Raw genomic sequence first — 17,473 nt, 5'->3', positions numbered from 1 at the left:
TTTAATAAAAGTCTAGAATTTAATTCTGCAGTCAGAAATGAAATAAAATTATATAGCGGAAACTGCAAATTATTTAAAAGATTCGGGTTACTGCAAAAATGATCGACGTTCTCTTTCGCCAGTATCAAAGTTGCAGTTTTTTTTTTATTTTTTTTTTTTCAATCGATGAGTTATAGCAAGGGCAGACACAGAAGCATCCACATCAATCGAGATGGATGAGAACGGGAAATGGCGTTGCTGGTGCAGAGCCCAACATTATGAAACTTGAAATCGTAATAGCGTGCGTATCGCACGAGTACGTACTTGATGTCAAAGGCGTAATAACTTGGAAGTACTTGCGCGTCTCGTGGTTTGGCTCGTATCGATGAGATTGTGTAGTGTAGGGTGTGCACACAGTATATGCATATACACATTATGAGAATTCACGTGCGAATATGTATTCGCTCGTACATCATCTGTACTTGAATCAAGAAGTTATTGCACGTGGAGTGAAGGTAAATGCGTCAGATTGACACATATTACGCACCCTATGCATACAAGTGTCCTATAGGAATGATTCTGCAGAAATCTCGAATTATTTTTTTTCTAGTTCGACGAAAATTTAATCGTTAAGCGATAAGAACGTACATATGGCTATAGAGATAACATGGATATCTCTAGTAATTTATAAGTTAAATATTAATATTATGTAATACTTTGTAATTTATACAGATATGTTAAGTAAGATGATAGTAAAGATTTAAAATTACGATTGCATCAGAAGCAACGTTGCCACTATTTATATTAGGATAATAAAATTGATATAGATATTTTTTATAATAATAATAATAATAATAATAATAATAATAAGATTAATATAGACATTTTTAATAGTAATAATAGGATTAGTATATATATTTTTAATATTAAGTTTTTATTTTTCATTATTATTTTACTTAATAATAATAATAAGATTAATATGAATATTTTTAACATTAAATATATTTTCTTACTTCTCCATATAGTTCTATCAAAGTAAATATATTTTGTAATAAAATTGAAATGTAAAATTAGAAATCAGAATATTCAATATATTGAATTTTAGACTAATTGAGGGTTTTTCAAATTAATAATATGAACTTTTGTATTATCTTTATTTCTGTTTTTCAAGTATAAAGCATTTATTATTGATCCAGTCGAATGTAGTATATAGAACAGCTAAGATTAGTTGCAAAGTGTTACAGAGATGATAACCTTCGCATATTATATTGAAGATATTTTTGCATGATAATTGACGTACTAGTTTTTTACGACCTGGCTGTCGCACTTTTTTTCTTATACATTAGAGAAGTACATTATGTGAGAAGTGCGTAGTATAATAGTTGAAACGCAGTTACTATTATGCGTTCCAAACAGCGATTTTACTCAATAAATAAAAGATGTAAATATTAACATGAAAAAAATGTTGTCTAGATCTGCTCACATTTCGTTTGTGTGATGTGTATATATGTGTGTGTGTGTGTGTGTGTGTGCGTGCGATATAAAAAGTAAATTTACATGTTCGAATTGATTGCTACAAAAGCAAGAGAGACATTACAATATTCTAGTGTCAGATAAGAATAGTTTTCTATTTGCGCACTATCCTGCATTATTGAAGACTGGCGTGTTAATCCGACTCGCATTAAGCTGCAAAGCTTTTTTTTCACATGGATACATATACACAAACAAAACATACGTACACACAAAAATTCATTGTGTTTTGCACGCTTTTTTCGTGATTTTTTGTCCATCACATCGATGGTTTTTGGAAATGTGATGATCACGCAAAGCAAGAATTACTAGCACACGCGTGTATATGCTGCTTCGCTTAAGTGAAGATCAATAAAATGTTTCGACAATAAATTCCGTCACGTTCTAACAGCATTAAATACTTAAGCAGCACGGATTATACGCTTTGGTATAGTAAACGTTACGCGAGTAAAAGGAGAAGAGATGAAATGTGACATACTTAGTAATTTTATAATGTGTACGATGTTATAACATTAATTTCTTAGACAGTCTGTAAATATAAGTACGATAAAATTTCGTCATTAATGACAAAACGTTTACTTTTTGAGAATAATTGGATTTTAATAGCAGACATTTCTTTCTCGAGGTAGCCACATATTAACGATAAATTGTAGACAGAAATAAAGAACTTTACCTTTAAATTTCATTATTTTAAGTTAGTTATAATAATAAGAAATGTGACATTTTTTTAATTATTCAATAGTTAATTAAAATGAAATTTATTATTTAATGAAATTGTTTTCAAGTATATAATTCATTCACATATAGATAGCATTGTTACTTATTTTATTACCGATTGTGAAATATCGACTAAAAAAAAGTAAATAACGTATAATAATTTAATATGTGTACTTGGTACGAAGAGATTTGATACGTACAAATTGCGAGCAATATATACACACGTATATTTCTTCCGTTCCAATTGACAATATGTATATCTTCTTTCTTTATCAAAGAACAAAGATATTTTATTCTCTGTATGGCAATATGTTTTTTCTGAGAATCGCTAAGTATACACAATTAACTTCTCGCTAATTAGTCACCGTTGTAGCTGCACTTAGTTACACACGCAATAAGTTTATTATCATGAGACTGTTAAGATTACATATATGAAGATATATATAGTTTTCTTTTATTTGCGTTGTTTTTTGAATAATTAATACAATACGATTTAATACAAAGTATAAAAAAAGTTTTGGATTATTTTGTTATTTCACGTTTCTATGTTCAGTTGAAAAGAGCTTAACTTTTTCTTCTAGATAATTTATTTACAAGTTATTTAATTTTTTTTTTTTTTGCAAAATGTTAATCCTAATTCATCCCTAATTTCTAATTGACACGATAAACACTATAAATAATGTCATGCTTATGCAATTGCAACTTATCTTATTTTATTCTCACGCCATGCTGTATTTTTTCCAATGCAAATTCACGAGATACGATAAAAAATATTTTTTTCCCCTTTCTCTTTCTTTTTCTCATATGCAAAAATTTCGTGTTTTTAATAAATTTTTAATACCGCAAATTTACACAAATCCTCTCCTTTCTTTGTCTACCAATTGAACATCCCAACTCTCGCTTGAAATTACCACAAGTTCTCTCCCGGCGGGGTCACGCCTCCCACGTTAAAATCAATGGTACATTGACTTTTGCTCCCGACAGATTCGCCACGGGATTGAATTTCTCAATTTGTTTCGAAGGAATATTCGTTGTCTTTGTGTTTTACTAGATTTTTTTTTGAAAAAGTGGCGATTACGACAATGACATCTACGACAAAAAGCGAGCGAGACGAGTCAGGAAAGTATACACACACTCTTTCTCTCTCTCTCTCTCTCTCTCTCTATCTCTTCCTTTCTAATGATTGGTTCCAAATGAATTTCCACTTGACAGATCCGATTTCGATGCCCGCGCGCGATATGCATTCGCCTGTTCATAATTACTCGATCGTCCTACGTTACTACAACCGCAGTAGTTTATGGCTTCGCGACTCGAGGGTAATTGGATTGTCTGCTGACGACCGACCAAGAACGGCCACCTCTCATAATTCGTTACATTTACAAAAATGGCTACGGTGTTGAGCGCTTTGTATGTCACGCGTTACGTCATCTTTCTTGCTTTTGTATTTCTTCACGGTAATCACGTCTGTTTCCATTCTTACCTATAAACGTGCACTTACCGGTGTCGTCTTCTCGAGATTTATTTTAAAACGACGCGAATGACGGAAGCTGGTTATACGATAATATTAAAAAATACTCTGAGAGATATTTATTAATTATTGATATAGTCATACGTAAACATTTTTACATCCCTTTATAAATTTTACGATGTATATATGTGTGTTGCGAATCTTCATGCAAATGTATTTATAATTATTACGAGACCAGGACAGTTACAAATATGGTAAAATGGCAAAGCTGAAGCTCATAAATGTAAGGCCGCATCGTTGATAAATACACAACTCGATTTTATCATTTCGCGAATATTGACATGAACTCGACCTTTCAGAGACCGCTATATATATTTCCTCCTTTTGCTTTCGCGCGAAGGCGATACGTACAGTTTCATATACAAAGTTTTAACCGATTTTATTTAATTGAAAAGTTTTTATGTCTTATTAAATTTGCCCCTCGTTATTCGCTTAAAAACATTCTCAACTTTAGGTAGTGTATGAAATACCAAATCGTAAAATTATTAATTTTAATTTAACTTGGATCAAGTTTACGCAATTACAGAAAGTTAATAAAAAAAAAAATGTACGATTACTGTCAATATGATTTATGACTTTTGATTTTCGTAATATTTTAAATATAATATATAAAACTATGCATTTAACATTCTAAAGAATTTAATATAAGCAATAAAACATAATAAAAACTTCAAGTTTCTCATTTCTTAAATGAACTTAGGTGTTAGTTGGATTGTAAGATAGAAATATATTTTAAAGAAATATACATACATTTTATAAGTAAAATGCAATGAGACATTATATGTATTTTTTTTTCCAAAAACAACTTCTCTTAAAAAAATTTGCGTTTTGTTTGTGAACGCTCAAGATAAAAAGAAAATGTTATTGTTATCTACCTTTTCATTGCTGTGTGCAGAAATTGGCAAATTATTTGTCGGTAAAGGCTTTTATGGAATGATATAGTTAACGACATATCATTCGTTTCAGATATATGTATAGTTGCGGTGATACATGTTGCCATAAAATGACGCTGTTAAATTACTATAACGGCAATTGCATCGCGAGTATTCGGGCTTTTAAGCAAGATTCAATATCGCTATTACATGCAGTACGATATTATTATACAGTAAATGACTAATATTATGTACATACATACATACTACATACAGAATAAATGACTGATAAATACATGCATGTAAGCTAATTTTCAAATAGACGAATATTAAGTTGATTTGTTTCACAAGACGTTTTATTTTAAAATATTAATGTTCTCCGGAAAATATATCAATAATAATATTATACTAATTTTTGTAGAAAAAAATTTAAGTTTTTTTACGAGTATTCTTTTAGCTTTACTGTCACAAATTTATGTGAATATTAGTACAAATTGCAACTATGTTTTAAGAATTGCACAAGTGCAATTTTTATTGCTCTTGTATAGCTATCATTATATTTAAATATGTATGTATATATTGCTTATATGCACGCGAATTAAACAACGCACGCAGCATAATACATTGTCGGGACAAAAGTCGTGAGCTGAAGCTAAGGATGTGCTTTACTTTAATCCTGTATGAAATGTATACTCATTTCATTTCATGTCATATACCTAGAAGATACATATCCCATAACAAATTGTTTACAAGAAGACTGACACAAGCAAAAGATTTGTATGTAAAAGCTGGTAATTTACTTTACGCATGTGAATAAATATTCAACTAAAAATTTATATAAATTTTCTTTCGCGCATGCGTATCAAGTTATTAAAAAAATTGAAAAAAGCACAAGTTTAGAAGTAATCTTTTTGAACAGTATTATATTGATATACTTGAATTTTTTCCATAATTTATTATATAAAATATGTATATATAATAACGTAAAGGCTAATATTTTTTAATTATTATTTTTGTGATTAAGACGCATAAGAAATTAAGTGGCGATACAAATGTGAATTTTATATTTGAATAATTTTTGAAATATTTTTCATTGATCTATATATTCGCTTTATTTCCTTATTATGGAAAAATGTACATATGTAGGTAATTATAATATTTAAAATGATATTTTGCTTATTAACTACTATATTTTGAAATAAATAATAAAACACATATGTTATTTGATACAGAAGAATTGAATTAAAATAATTTAATAAGCTTTGAATTTTATTTTATATATCTCTGCATTTGTGGATTTATAACATTTATTTTTATTATTGAATATTACAAATTATCGCAGGTTACTAACGATTTTGCTTTATATAATTATTGTGTGAAATAATTCTCGATCAGGATATTGACCTCTTGCAACAGACTGTGCAAGAGAAACTAAAAAAAAAAAAAGATGCGCGGACAAATCGTTTGCGGCGTACTACCTTTTTTCATTTAAATGACCGTAAGGCGGTGGTAGGACGCAAGCTGCATACTTAATAACGGCATATTCTGCAGTGCCACTGCCACTCAAGGCAAGCCCAACACTACGTCAACGGGGTCAGCCTGTTCACGACAGGAAAATAATATGAGTTGGTCATAATCCGCGGCAGCACTTCGCTTCCAGATACGGAGGGACACAACAAACTAAGCCGTCAACACGCAAGGACACTCCGCATATGGAATTGCGCGAAGTACAGCAAAGGGTAATAATAATATCTAGGAAGGAATATTTTTTTTGCTCTCGAATATGTTTGTGAGCGATAGTGAAAATAAAAATAAAAATTTAATAAATCATATAATTCCTTATTTAATTAAATAAAATTCTAAGTGGGCATTTTGTGCATATATAAGTTATTAATTATATACTATTTAATTTACTGCTTATTTCTTATACAACTGCCATATTTATTATAATAATTATAAATGAAATATTGACGACATGTCATCCAAAATGATAAAAAGTGTAAAAATTAAGAAAAAAATTTCTTTAGCTGGACAATTTAAAGGCATAAAAATATTCCATCAAAATCCATTATTACTCTTTGCTGTACATAATTGTGTTGTACCATACATAGTGTGCGTTATATATCCGCATTATAAGCGCGCAAGTGGTATGACATATACATAGACCGGTGATTGCACGTATGAAGAGAGAAAGGGAAAGGAAGGATATTTATTATAATAATTATAAATAAAATATTGATGGCATGTCAATCAAAATTATAAAAAGTGTAAAAATTAAGTAAAAAAAAAATTCCTTTAACTAGACGATTTAAAGGCATAAAAATATTCCATCAGAATCCATTATTACTCTTTGCTGCACATAATTGTGTTGTACCGTATATAGTGTGCGTCATATATCCGCATTATAAGCGCGCAAATGGTATGACATATACATACATCGGTGTGATTGCACGTGTGAAGAGGGAAAGGGAGGCCGGTGACAGAAGGCTCGTCGATCGCGATGCGGAACATAGGAAGAAGGAATTACATTACCGGATTGCGCAACTGCCACGTTGCGACGCTACGTGAATCAACTAATCAGAGAGTGAGCGATATATGGGAAGTAATTAGTCACGATTTCTTTCCCGCTGTAATTGGCGTCGAGTGGAGTGATTTAGGCGACACATTTTTATGTGAATGCGAATGTATTTACGTATGCGATGTACGAGCAAAAAAAAAATAATACTGGCTATAAAATGAAAAACTTATTAATATAATAGATTAGTAACGATAAAATACTGTAATGAAAAATATTACAAATTACATGAAAAATAGCATTATTTAGTTGCCTCAATAAACGTGTAACATTAATAATTTTAACAATTTTATACTTATTGTTCATGTAACGTTATATGTATATTTGTTTTTACAATTGCATATTGAGTAACATTATCATTATGAAAACTAACGATTTTAATGAGAAGTGTTTTCAAATTTTAAATAAACTTGTCAAGCGTTATCTTGATCGCATATAAGTATGTAAATGTATACAATTTGACTCTATATTTTGTGGAATTATACATACATGACGTTTGCAAATTCTCTTCAAATATCTCAGATGATTATGCTTCCGATACATAGATTAAGAAGCAATGTAATTGATCATTAAATACATAAATATGTATATTCTCCTTTATCAATATACATCTACGTGTAATGGATGGAAACGCATTTCTCGTAAATTCGAGTATTATCATATCGATTTCTATATGAAGCGTAATTATTCGTAAGCGAACCGCAGCAACGACGGAGAACACACCACGTTCGCGATAATGCTAAACGTCATGTTCGTTGCACGAGAGAGATTTACGATTGCAGATAATTATTACGCAAAGCTTGCCTCAAAGACGAGGCGTGTTTACCCAGCGGTAAGCACGACGATTACGTATTCTTAATAGGATTAAATGCAATCTGCTTATATACAGATTCCGCCCTGTAGCACGATTCGCGTTGTTTGACGCTGACAGACTTGCTACTTCGTATCTCTGTCTTTACTACAATGCAGCACGACGATCCGAGAGCGAGTATATGTGTATTCGCCGTGCGATCGAAACTCGCCGAAACTCGATTTTCGCCAGCTTGTTGGCCGCCACGCCGCGCCGCGCCGTCCCGGTAAAGTCTCAAAAATTACATTATTATCCGGCTGTCAGCCGGCTGTCAGCGAACATAATGAGAGAAGACTCTCCTGCGGAGACCGCGTTGTACCGGCGAAGTTTCGCGGCATGGAAACTGGCAGGTGCATCACGTTTAAGAGAAACATCTCGCCGGAGGCATCGTACTTCTCGCCGAGTACGCCATAATAGACGCGTAACATTCGACCCTACTTTGAAAGAAATTTAATTGTATAATTACACGCTGCTTATTATCTATAATGACGGGGCTAATGACGGGCCGCTAATGATACAATAATTATAAACGCTTGCCACACGCGGTATCATTTATATAAGTAGATCTCTAATATTTTTTTATAATAACAAGTAACAATCTAAAAGCCTTAATTTTAGTTTCAGCAAAGTTATTTACGACATGTTGTAATAGGTGGCACGTCACGATGCCTATTACTAGTTAAAATATTCGTATCATTTGGTGTTTCAACGACAGAGTACGCGTAAAGTTCCCGAGACTGTTTTACAAATGTTGGTCGCTGCAATAATGCAACATGCATTTATGTATGTACATACAATTATTTGAATGCAAACTCCTTAATTTGCTTTAGACGTAAAGTTACTTGTGTGATAAAAATTATAAATGATATTTATAAACAAATGCAAAAACTTTCTATTTTCAAATATTGTACATTGAACGGTAATAATTAACAAGGTTAAAATAAAAATATTTTTAAACATAAACTTTATATGTATATATGAATATAACAATTTTTAAAATAATAAATAACGATATAAATTCAAAGGATTTTAAATAAAAGTCGTTTGTTAAAATATTATATCTGCCATATAAAAATAGTAATATATCAAATTGTTTCGCGGAAATAATATAAGGTGTGATTGAAAATAATGTAAAATATAATATCTCGATTCTCTAAAAGAAGAATCTCAATAAATTTGTAATTAAATCGTAATTTGCTAAAAGTCAGACCGTGTTATTTTTGTAAAGATTCTCGCACGATTAAAAGAGAGTTGAAACACACAAACGTCTCGGCTCGAGAGGTAAAGTTATATTAACATCAAAAGGAATAAATTGGACTTCGATGAGAGAATTCGTTTGGACAATTATCTTGGGGACGAAGCGCAGCTCCAATTAAACGAGCTTTCTGCCGTTTCCGTCTAGCAAAAACAGGGCTGATGCTAATTAGCAAAGTCTACGCTGGAAGTGAATTTCATATCGAGTTGTAATCGAGTAAACAACAGCCTTAAGTAGTTGGAGCGTGCTATCTGCTTCCACGATTTCTTCGTGACCTGACATTCAATCGAGATATTTGCCTGTCGGGTGCCCGCTTCGCCTTATAACGACGCATAAATGTCGTGAACCGAATGCAAATAATCCTGAAGAATCGCTCAATGCGACAAATGGAGCCGTGATAAAGTTTCGCGGAAGATGTGTCGAGAAAATAAGCAATGTAGATTACATTTTTGTTAAAATGCACGATTCGAAATTCACAAGAGATAAAAAACTTGTTAGAGAAAGATTTGATCATTCTAAATATAATTTAATATTTACTTATAAATATCATTGAAGCGCGAAAACATGTAAAATTAATTTTAAAATGCGTAATATTTTATTGCTGTTTGGTAACGTGATATATAAAAGCTTGTTTTATTATTTAAAAAGGATGAAAATTAAATATATAAATCTATATGTAAATGTATATGTATACAATATAATAAATATAATAAATAAGTGTGAAATCAGAATTTGTAAGTAAGTTAAAATAAAGTTTGTTTATTTGGCATGTTAATAAAACGAGCTTCGTGGCTGGAAATAATCGTTATATTAATTCACTGGATTATATTAAACTAAAACCTGTTTTTATGCAGTAGCTTTAATTGATTTAATATCATATTTTAGCGAATAGCAGCGTATTTTATTTTTCGAACCGATTATAGCATAACGAAATATCAGATTATTTCATTATCTGATATTATCAATAATGCACTTTGACATGTAGACTATTTTAAGAAAAAGACTAAATGATAATTATAGTTTTAAATAACTTCTATATTTTCTTTAAATTAAAAAAGTATGTGTGTGGTTATAGTACATAAATATTATAAAAGATTAAATAGATTAAGAAAAAAGCAGATTAGCTTAATTGTGTTAAGCTTTATTCACACATTTCAAAAGTCATAATTATGGATCGTTGTCTTTTAGACTCATAATATATAATAAGTATATTTTTACCGAATAATTATGAGACGTAAAATTGCTAACGAATAAAATGCTAGAAAGAACATAAAATACATAGTAATTTCCATATAAAACCTATGGAAATTAAAACTAAAGAATTACATTCCACATAATCTACGTTAAAAAAATGGATTTACACAAGTTAAAAAATTGATCAGATTGTAGAAAAATAACATGAATTTTTCTGTAATGCATTGCGCGAATAAGTAGAATAAACGTTAATTATAATTCCTAAAAATCACAGCGATTTTCCACATATTTAACCTGAACATTTCCAAAACTACCGTGTATACCGCGAAATTTTACCGTATCCGCGAAGTTCGAGATGTACTTACGGTTTTATAAAAAAAAAAAAGAAGAAAAGACTTAACGTAAAAAGAAAGTGTGTCACTTACCCGGAAGAGCGTGCGCACACGCGATAAGACACGCGGCGACGAGAGCAATGTGGACGAACGTCTTCATCTTGTCGCACAAAAAACTTCGACGATTCGAAAACTTGCTTAGGGATCTCTCGTTTGTTGTTGCCTCGACGATGCTTCGATCGACACTAACCGGCTTCAGCAGACTCGGCGAACGACGACGTCTGTCACGTACAACTCGCGAAAGGATCAAGGTTACTCCGCCGAACCGGACAGCAGAAAACAACGATGCCTTGCCTCGCGACTTTTGCCGGCTATATACGATCCCCCGATCACGAATCACGATCGGGCAAGGGAATAATGCGTCGACAGCGGTCACGTGACCACGACCGTGGCGCGGCGCGGCATGTGACAGCAAGTGTGGCGCGAAACAGCACGTGATTGCGAGTATGGCGGGGCACGGCATGTGATCCGCTATGAATCATGTATGGCGATTTTTCCTCGTACGGTATCTTCCTGCAATTCTGCTTTGACGCATAAATATATCGTATAATTTGCATTAATGCCCGTATTTTTGCTTTTTTTATGTAACGTGTCGAGTCAGCGAACAATTGCGTCGCATTTCGAGATAATTATATCGTGTGCGAAATTTCATCCTTTTTTTCGTCACGTACCTTTCTCTCTCCATATATCTTCTACACAATGTGTGTTTATCGATAATTTTAACGCCCATAATTCAAGACATAGAAATGCCGATGAATAATATTACTGTTCCGAGTAAACGTACGTTAAATATTATTATTGCGTTCGTCATCGATTTAGTTTGCATTCGAGAATATTTACGAGACCTTGCGAGAAAAATGCGAAAAAATAAATGGCGTAAGTAATATTTTCAGACCGCAGACTATATATTGAAAGATGTTGTAATCTTGACGAAAATATAGGTCAACGGGGAAGAGAAGGGAGAGGTGCTTGACACGGATGAGAATCCTCAGATTATCGTACGCACATGTGGCACAGTCGGGGATGATACGCGTATGAGGGTGTGTTTGTGCATATATGCTGGTATTATTATTATTATTATGGAAATCGCGCACACGGTGACGGGCCAACTAGCGCAGCGGAACGCGATAATTATCGTGCATCTCGCAATATATACGCTCGTGTGTATGTACAGCGAGCATGCATCAGTATACTATGCTTGCGCGCTTCTGCGTAAGAAATCCGCTACATGAGCTGTCGAGAAACTTCGGAAACAGGCGGAACTTGTCTGACGAGATGCTTTAACCCTGAAACACGAGAAATCCTCACCTACTCTACAACCGCAAGGCAACATACTATTTCAAATTATCTCTTTTTAAACTATTATTTAAATGCTTTTATACAAAATATGTTTTCTGTAATTTTTTCTCAAAATATATGTACATAAATTATACCCTCCCTCCTCGAAAAACATAAAATAATTGTATAAATACATAAAAATTTTATAAAGATTTGTATAAAGAAAAAAGACGAAATATATTTAGAACTTTAATTATACCTTTTTATCTGTTGTGTTTTATTATCAGGCTGTAAAAATTACCTATAGTTTTTGCTTTGTTTCATAAAAGTTTATAAAAATGATAATTGCACAGTAAACCTTCTTATTATATGCAATCATCTTGTCAATGAATATGTCGATATACTATAAATTTATGTAATCATGTCATTTTCTAAGAATGTCCATAATGTATACAATAGTTGGAATATCACGTGACTTACATATTTTTTCTATTATCGTGAATAAAGTACAAGGTATACAAACATGCGCTGCTTACTTTGTTACTTCTACGAATTTTTTCTATATACGCAATTTACACAATTTCTGTGCAAAATTATAGCTACACTGAATAGAACTAATCCATTGTACTAGATAAATGCGTCGTCTCTGTTTTATCATCTATATATATCGCGTTAATTTAATTTAGTATCTATTATCGATTTTATAGGTATTTCTATGGCGTTATTATAGTTGCTGCATATGCGTTAAAAACCGCGGAATTAATAGTAAAGCAGAATTTATAGTAAATGTATCAAATGCATTTATTACAAAATCAATGTCGATAAAATTATAATTCAAAATTAGCTCAGAAGAGATTAGTTTTAGCATGTTGAACTTGGGTACATATATAGTTCGGAACATGAAAAATCCCAGCTTGTCAAACATCAAACTTATCGAGTGATTCAAATTCATTTCAGGAAAAGAAATGATTAATAGAGTAATTGACTCTTAAAAATATTTATGTTTTTCAAATGTAAATTATATGTCAAACAGTAATAGATTTTTTTATGAATTGCGCAATCTATTCAAACACTAAATTGTTTTTCTCTTAATTCAAATCTCTTGAGAATTGATTCTTCGCACTCTCAACTTTTTTTATGTAATGATACGTCCTATTCATATTATTTCTGATGAAATACCCGAGAAACAATTTTTTAATTGCAACTAATTTTGTATTACCTCATCGAAGTGTAATAAAATATATCGCGTCCTCGTTTGCGGTATACGGTTGCGTCAGCTATTGTTTCGCTGATGCGATTAGTCACAAAATATATGTAAATGCGCGATAGGTTAATAAGGGAGATGGTGAAAGAGAGATGGAGGAAGAGATATTCAGGTTTGGATCGAATGCGCCGTTAAGTCGTGCGTTCAGTAACCGCACTGACACACGGTGGCCTGCAAACAACAGACAGTTTGATTAAAAGTAATTGCGTATGTCCGATGTAGCCGGGATTTTGGGACGAATTTTCGGAACGATCGCGCCGCATCGCATCGTGTTCATTCACAGGCCGCTGGTAATTTCGCGAAAATGCATTTCACGGGTCGATTGCAATGTGGATCACGCTGTTGTTTTCGGCTTCGTGGCCCGCTTCCTGCGATCCTTCCGGCCCGAGTGTACCAGTCGCTATAATTTATGATGCGGAAGAGCCGGTATAATGGAAGGTCGCGAGCAACGCCGAAGGCGACTGCTTTCGTCGTCGTCGTCGTCGTCGTCGTCGTCGTCGTCGTCGTCGACTCTTGCTGCTGCAATCGGTTGCCGAGCAATCGGTTAAATTGTCTTTCGAAAGACGCGGCGTGCATAATTTAAATACCGCATTCACTTTTCTATTTTGAACGGATTCTCCACCATCGGACTCTTAAATTTTACTGTAGAAACAGCTAGACATTTTTCCGTTTCGTGTTTTGTATCGACATTTTTTCGGTCTTATTGTCAAAAAATAATAATCCGATTCGAGAAGTTTCTCGATTATCTAAGGAATGTAACATGGAATCATGTTAATTTGTTGTTAAATATGTAGTTCTCGTATCTTTTATAATTTTATGTCCTGATAAATATGTACACACAGTAAATTAAGCCCTCGTCTACAATAAAGTCGTAAGTCGTAAGTCGTAAAAAATTAACCAATCACAGTTAAATTAGAGAAGAATAATCGAATCGATTGATTAATTTCTTACGACTTACGACTTACGACTCTATTGTAGAGGAGGCCTAATGTAACAAAAAGGAATAATCGTCATTGTGCCATCATGCCATCATGCTATTCATTGTTCATTAAAATCTCTTGTTAATATCTTGCCATCGACTTTAATACTTTTACAAAAGAATAAAAGACATAGCACTACATTGAAATGTTTTTACCTCTTTTATTATTTTTATTTCTTTTTATTTTTTGATATATTCTTGAGTCATGCATTTTTACAGACTCATTATAAAAGTGTTTTTGAATTATTCATGTTTATCAGATTTAATTGTTTTTTTATTGACGTGACAAAGATTGCTATAGGTAATTAAAAAAGGTGTTTATTTTCCATGTTCATAATGACATTATTCGATGCTTGTAGCAGTTTCAATCATATAAGCTAATTTTAACTAATCTTATTGTTTCTTTTTTTATCAAGTATTTACATTATATAAATTTTATTATCGCAGAAGACAAAGATAGCTAAAACGTCTTATCATTGTCTGTAAATTGCTAATAAAAAATAACACGTAACTTACGGTATTCGTAATTACATGATCTTACCTGAACGGCATTTTAATTGTAAAAGATAAGAATATTATATATTTATAAGAAATATAATTTACTGCATAAATCAAGTGAGTTCTGTCGTGTTCTTTTTTTGTTGTCTTTAAAATATCTGCAAAGAATGCTGATATGTTTACTTAGTAATTTAAAACTACGGTTCGCTTATGTAAAAAACTACATAAGTTATCGTTGACGTATTTTTACAGAATGACAGTTCTAATGATGACGACTTTAAAAAAGAAATAACGGAAATTTTCTTGTCAAGATCTTTTCTCGAAACTCGGCGCATTATCTACGTTTGACGTCCACGATTTGATAAACACATTAGCTCGTTAACTAGTAACCAGTTTGCGATTAGACTTTGCAATTGGCCTTTGAAAAGCTCGAGCTTGGTCGATTAAGGGTAATATATGAAAGCGCGTCATATACAATTCTCGTGCCAAAGAAAGTAACAAGACGTATGAATTATAAAAAAAAGAAATACAAGATAGAAAAATACAGAATATAAAATATAAAAGTACTCCAAAAAAATTGCATTCCTGAAATGTATACTTTACAAATTCTCTTAATAGATATTCTTAATTATAAATTGATAGATATTTTTGTTGATAAATTAATAAAAATTACAATATATTTAATTCTTCTTGCGGTCAAGTAAGATTTAATAAATAGCAAAAATCCATTCAACATAAAACTGTTTTTTATTATCACTGAGATTAAGAATCCCAAATATGAAATAATAGAATGTTAGGAAAATATTCCATTCAGAATATATTCTTACATATTAAAAATATCTGAGACTACTCTTTAAAGGATTTCTCTCCTAGACGATTCTATTAAAGTTTATTTTAAGAGAAGAAGAAGATATTCTAAAGATAAGTGAAATATTCTTAAGATAATTTTTTCGGTGATATATTCTACGACGTTATAAGCATAGAAATTGTTTACACACTGTTCATTCAAGAGTGAAGAAATTGAGAAATTACTGTAACTTACACTTAATGAAATATATTTTTGCTTGACGACAGTTAATACTTGTGCATATCTATAGTCGTATTTGAACGTCATTAATTTTATAATGTTATCTTTTATCATATTTGTTCTCTTAAAGTCATATTAGCTTTCTGTGCACGAACGGAGAAACACCAGGGTATGAATCAGTGGCAAATATATGTGTCGCCTGTCGAGACTGGTACCGTCAAGATCAACGTGCGACGCACATGTTGACTCATCCGTGGTAAAAAATATCGTAATTGCTTTATTCATATAGGTGTATTTCCATTCGCCGCATAGATAACGATAATGACACGTAATCTAAAATTTTAATTCTTGTTAATTATTGTGTTTTAAATCTATTTTTTTGTCTTTAAATTCGACAATTAAAACACTACAGCGAAATATTATATCGAATTTATATATGTTGAATTTGCATATAATAATATCGAAACTAGCGAAAATGACATTGAAGAAACTCGTTTTTCTATGTTAAAAAAAACCGATCTTTGTCGAATACAATGACATATATAGCGCTTCGCGAATAAATTACGTGACCGTAACTTCGCGTCGATTCAAACCAACGTTCGACAATAATTCTCTCATTCATATTCGTATATATAGATATTGAACATATTACGAAATACCTCGCGTTTGTCAAGCGCGTGACAGTTTGTGAAAACACATTTTATTGTATATATTACGACGTCACACAGATACCAAACGTTATCTCTTTCCCTAGGTTCCACCGTGCCTGTGTAAATTTGGAAGTTTATCACGTTGGGCAAACTCACGGTATTGTTGCGGTCGCTTCGCAACGAACGGAGAAAAAGTGAGTTTGCATATCAAATTGCATAAACAATGTATTAATTGAAAGAGCTGGATGAATGAAAGCGCATGGTTTAACAACATTTTCGAAAATATTTTAATCTAGGAACGCGAATTTTATCGGTATAATGAAAAAAAATCTTTTTTGCTTTACAAAATATTTTTAGGAGAATAAAAACGAGAACATTTATAAAGATGAAACAATAATAGAAAACATAAAAAATATTTAAGAATAATGTTTTTTGCAAAATATTATTTTAACGTTTTCAATTTTCAATTTAGCTCGACGATTGCGCAATAAAAATTGTATTTTACTTGAAAATTCTTAAATATTATTAACATAATATCACAAGAATTATCATAATATTTACTAATTGTAAACTGATAGCGCATATATGTGCGCACAAAACAGAATGATTCATTAACTTTCGCAAGAATAGATATATTTATCGCCTTCAATGCTTATCGCACTTGCCCAGATTCTTCAATTGTGAAAGCGTTAAATGTCCGGGCTCGCAAAGTGTCCACTTAGGTACTTATCCCTCGAGCATATGAATCAGATATACTCGACAGATTGTAATACATGCCACCTGCAATTCCACATCCGCCGACTATTGCACCCACACATGTCTGCTCGATTCATCCGGCGACGCTCGTCGGATTGAAAATGCCTGTTTTTTTTTTTTTTCGCAGTT

At 32.0% G+C, this 17,473-nt stretch overlaps 2 protein-coding genes across 3 annotated transcripts in view; one reads left to right on the top strand and one right to left on the bottom strand.

Annotated features, from left to right (window-relative positions):
• The window catches only part of LOC140663229 (icarapin-like), a 30,350-nt gene extending 18,980 nt beyond the window's left edge, over positions 1-11,370 (bottom strand). Inside the window, exon 1 of the mRNA XM_072887241.1 lies at positions 10,926-11,370. Within this exon, the coding sequence (XP_072743342.1) occupies positions 10,926-11,355 (430 nt within the window). The 5' untranslated portion in view covers positions 11,356-11,370. The remainder of the gene's footprint in view (positions 1-10,925) is intronic.
• Positions 11,371-13,618: 2,248 nt separating this feature from the next.
• Positions 13,619-17,473, top strand: part of Iav (transient receptor potential cation channel subfamily V iav) — a 47,840-nt gene continuing 43,985 nt past the window's right edge. Inside the window, exon 1 of one of the 2 annotated variants that reach the window (XM_072889270.1) lies at positions 13,619-13,633. The gene's annotated coding sequence lies outside the window, so the exon portion shown is untranslated. Of the gene's footprint in view, positions 13,634-16,710; positions 16,783-17,473 lie in introns of those variants that run through there. The other variant, XM_072889258.1, reaches the window with a different exon arrangement.

Source organism: Anoplolepis gracilipes, chromosome 1, assembly GCF_047496725.1.
Source record: "Anoplolepis gracilipes chromosome 1, ASM4749672v1, whole genome shotgun sequence".
In the NCBI taxonomy this organism is placed as follows: domain Eukaryota; kingdom Metazoa; phylum Arthropoda; class Insecta; order Hymenoptera; family Formicidae; genus Anoplolepis; species Anoplolepis gracilipes.
Note: the sequence above shows the minus strand (reverse complement) of the source record. Positions and strands in the feature narration are given on the sequence as shown.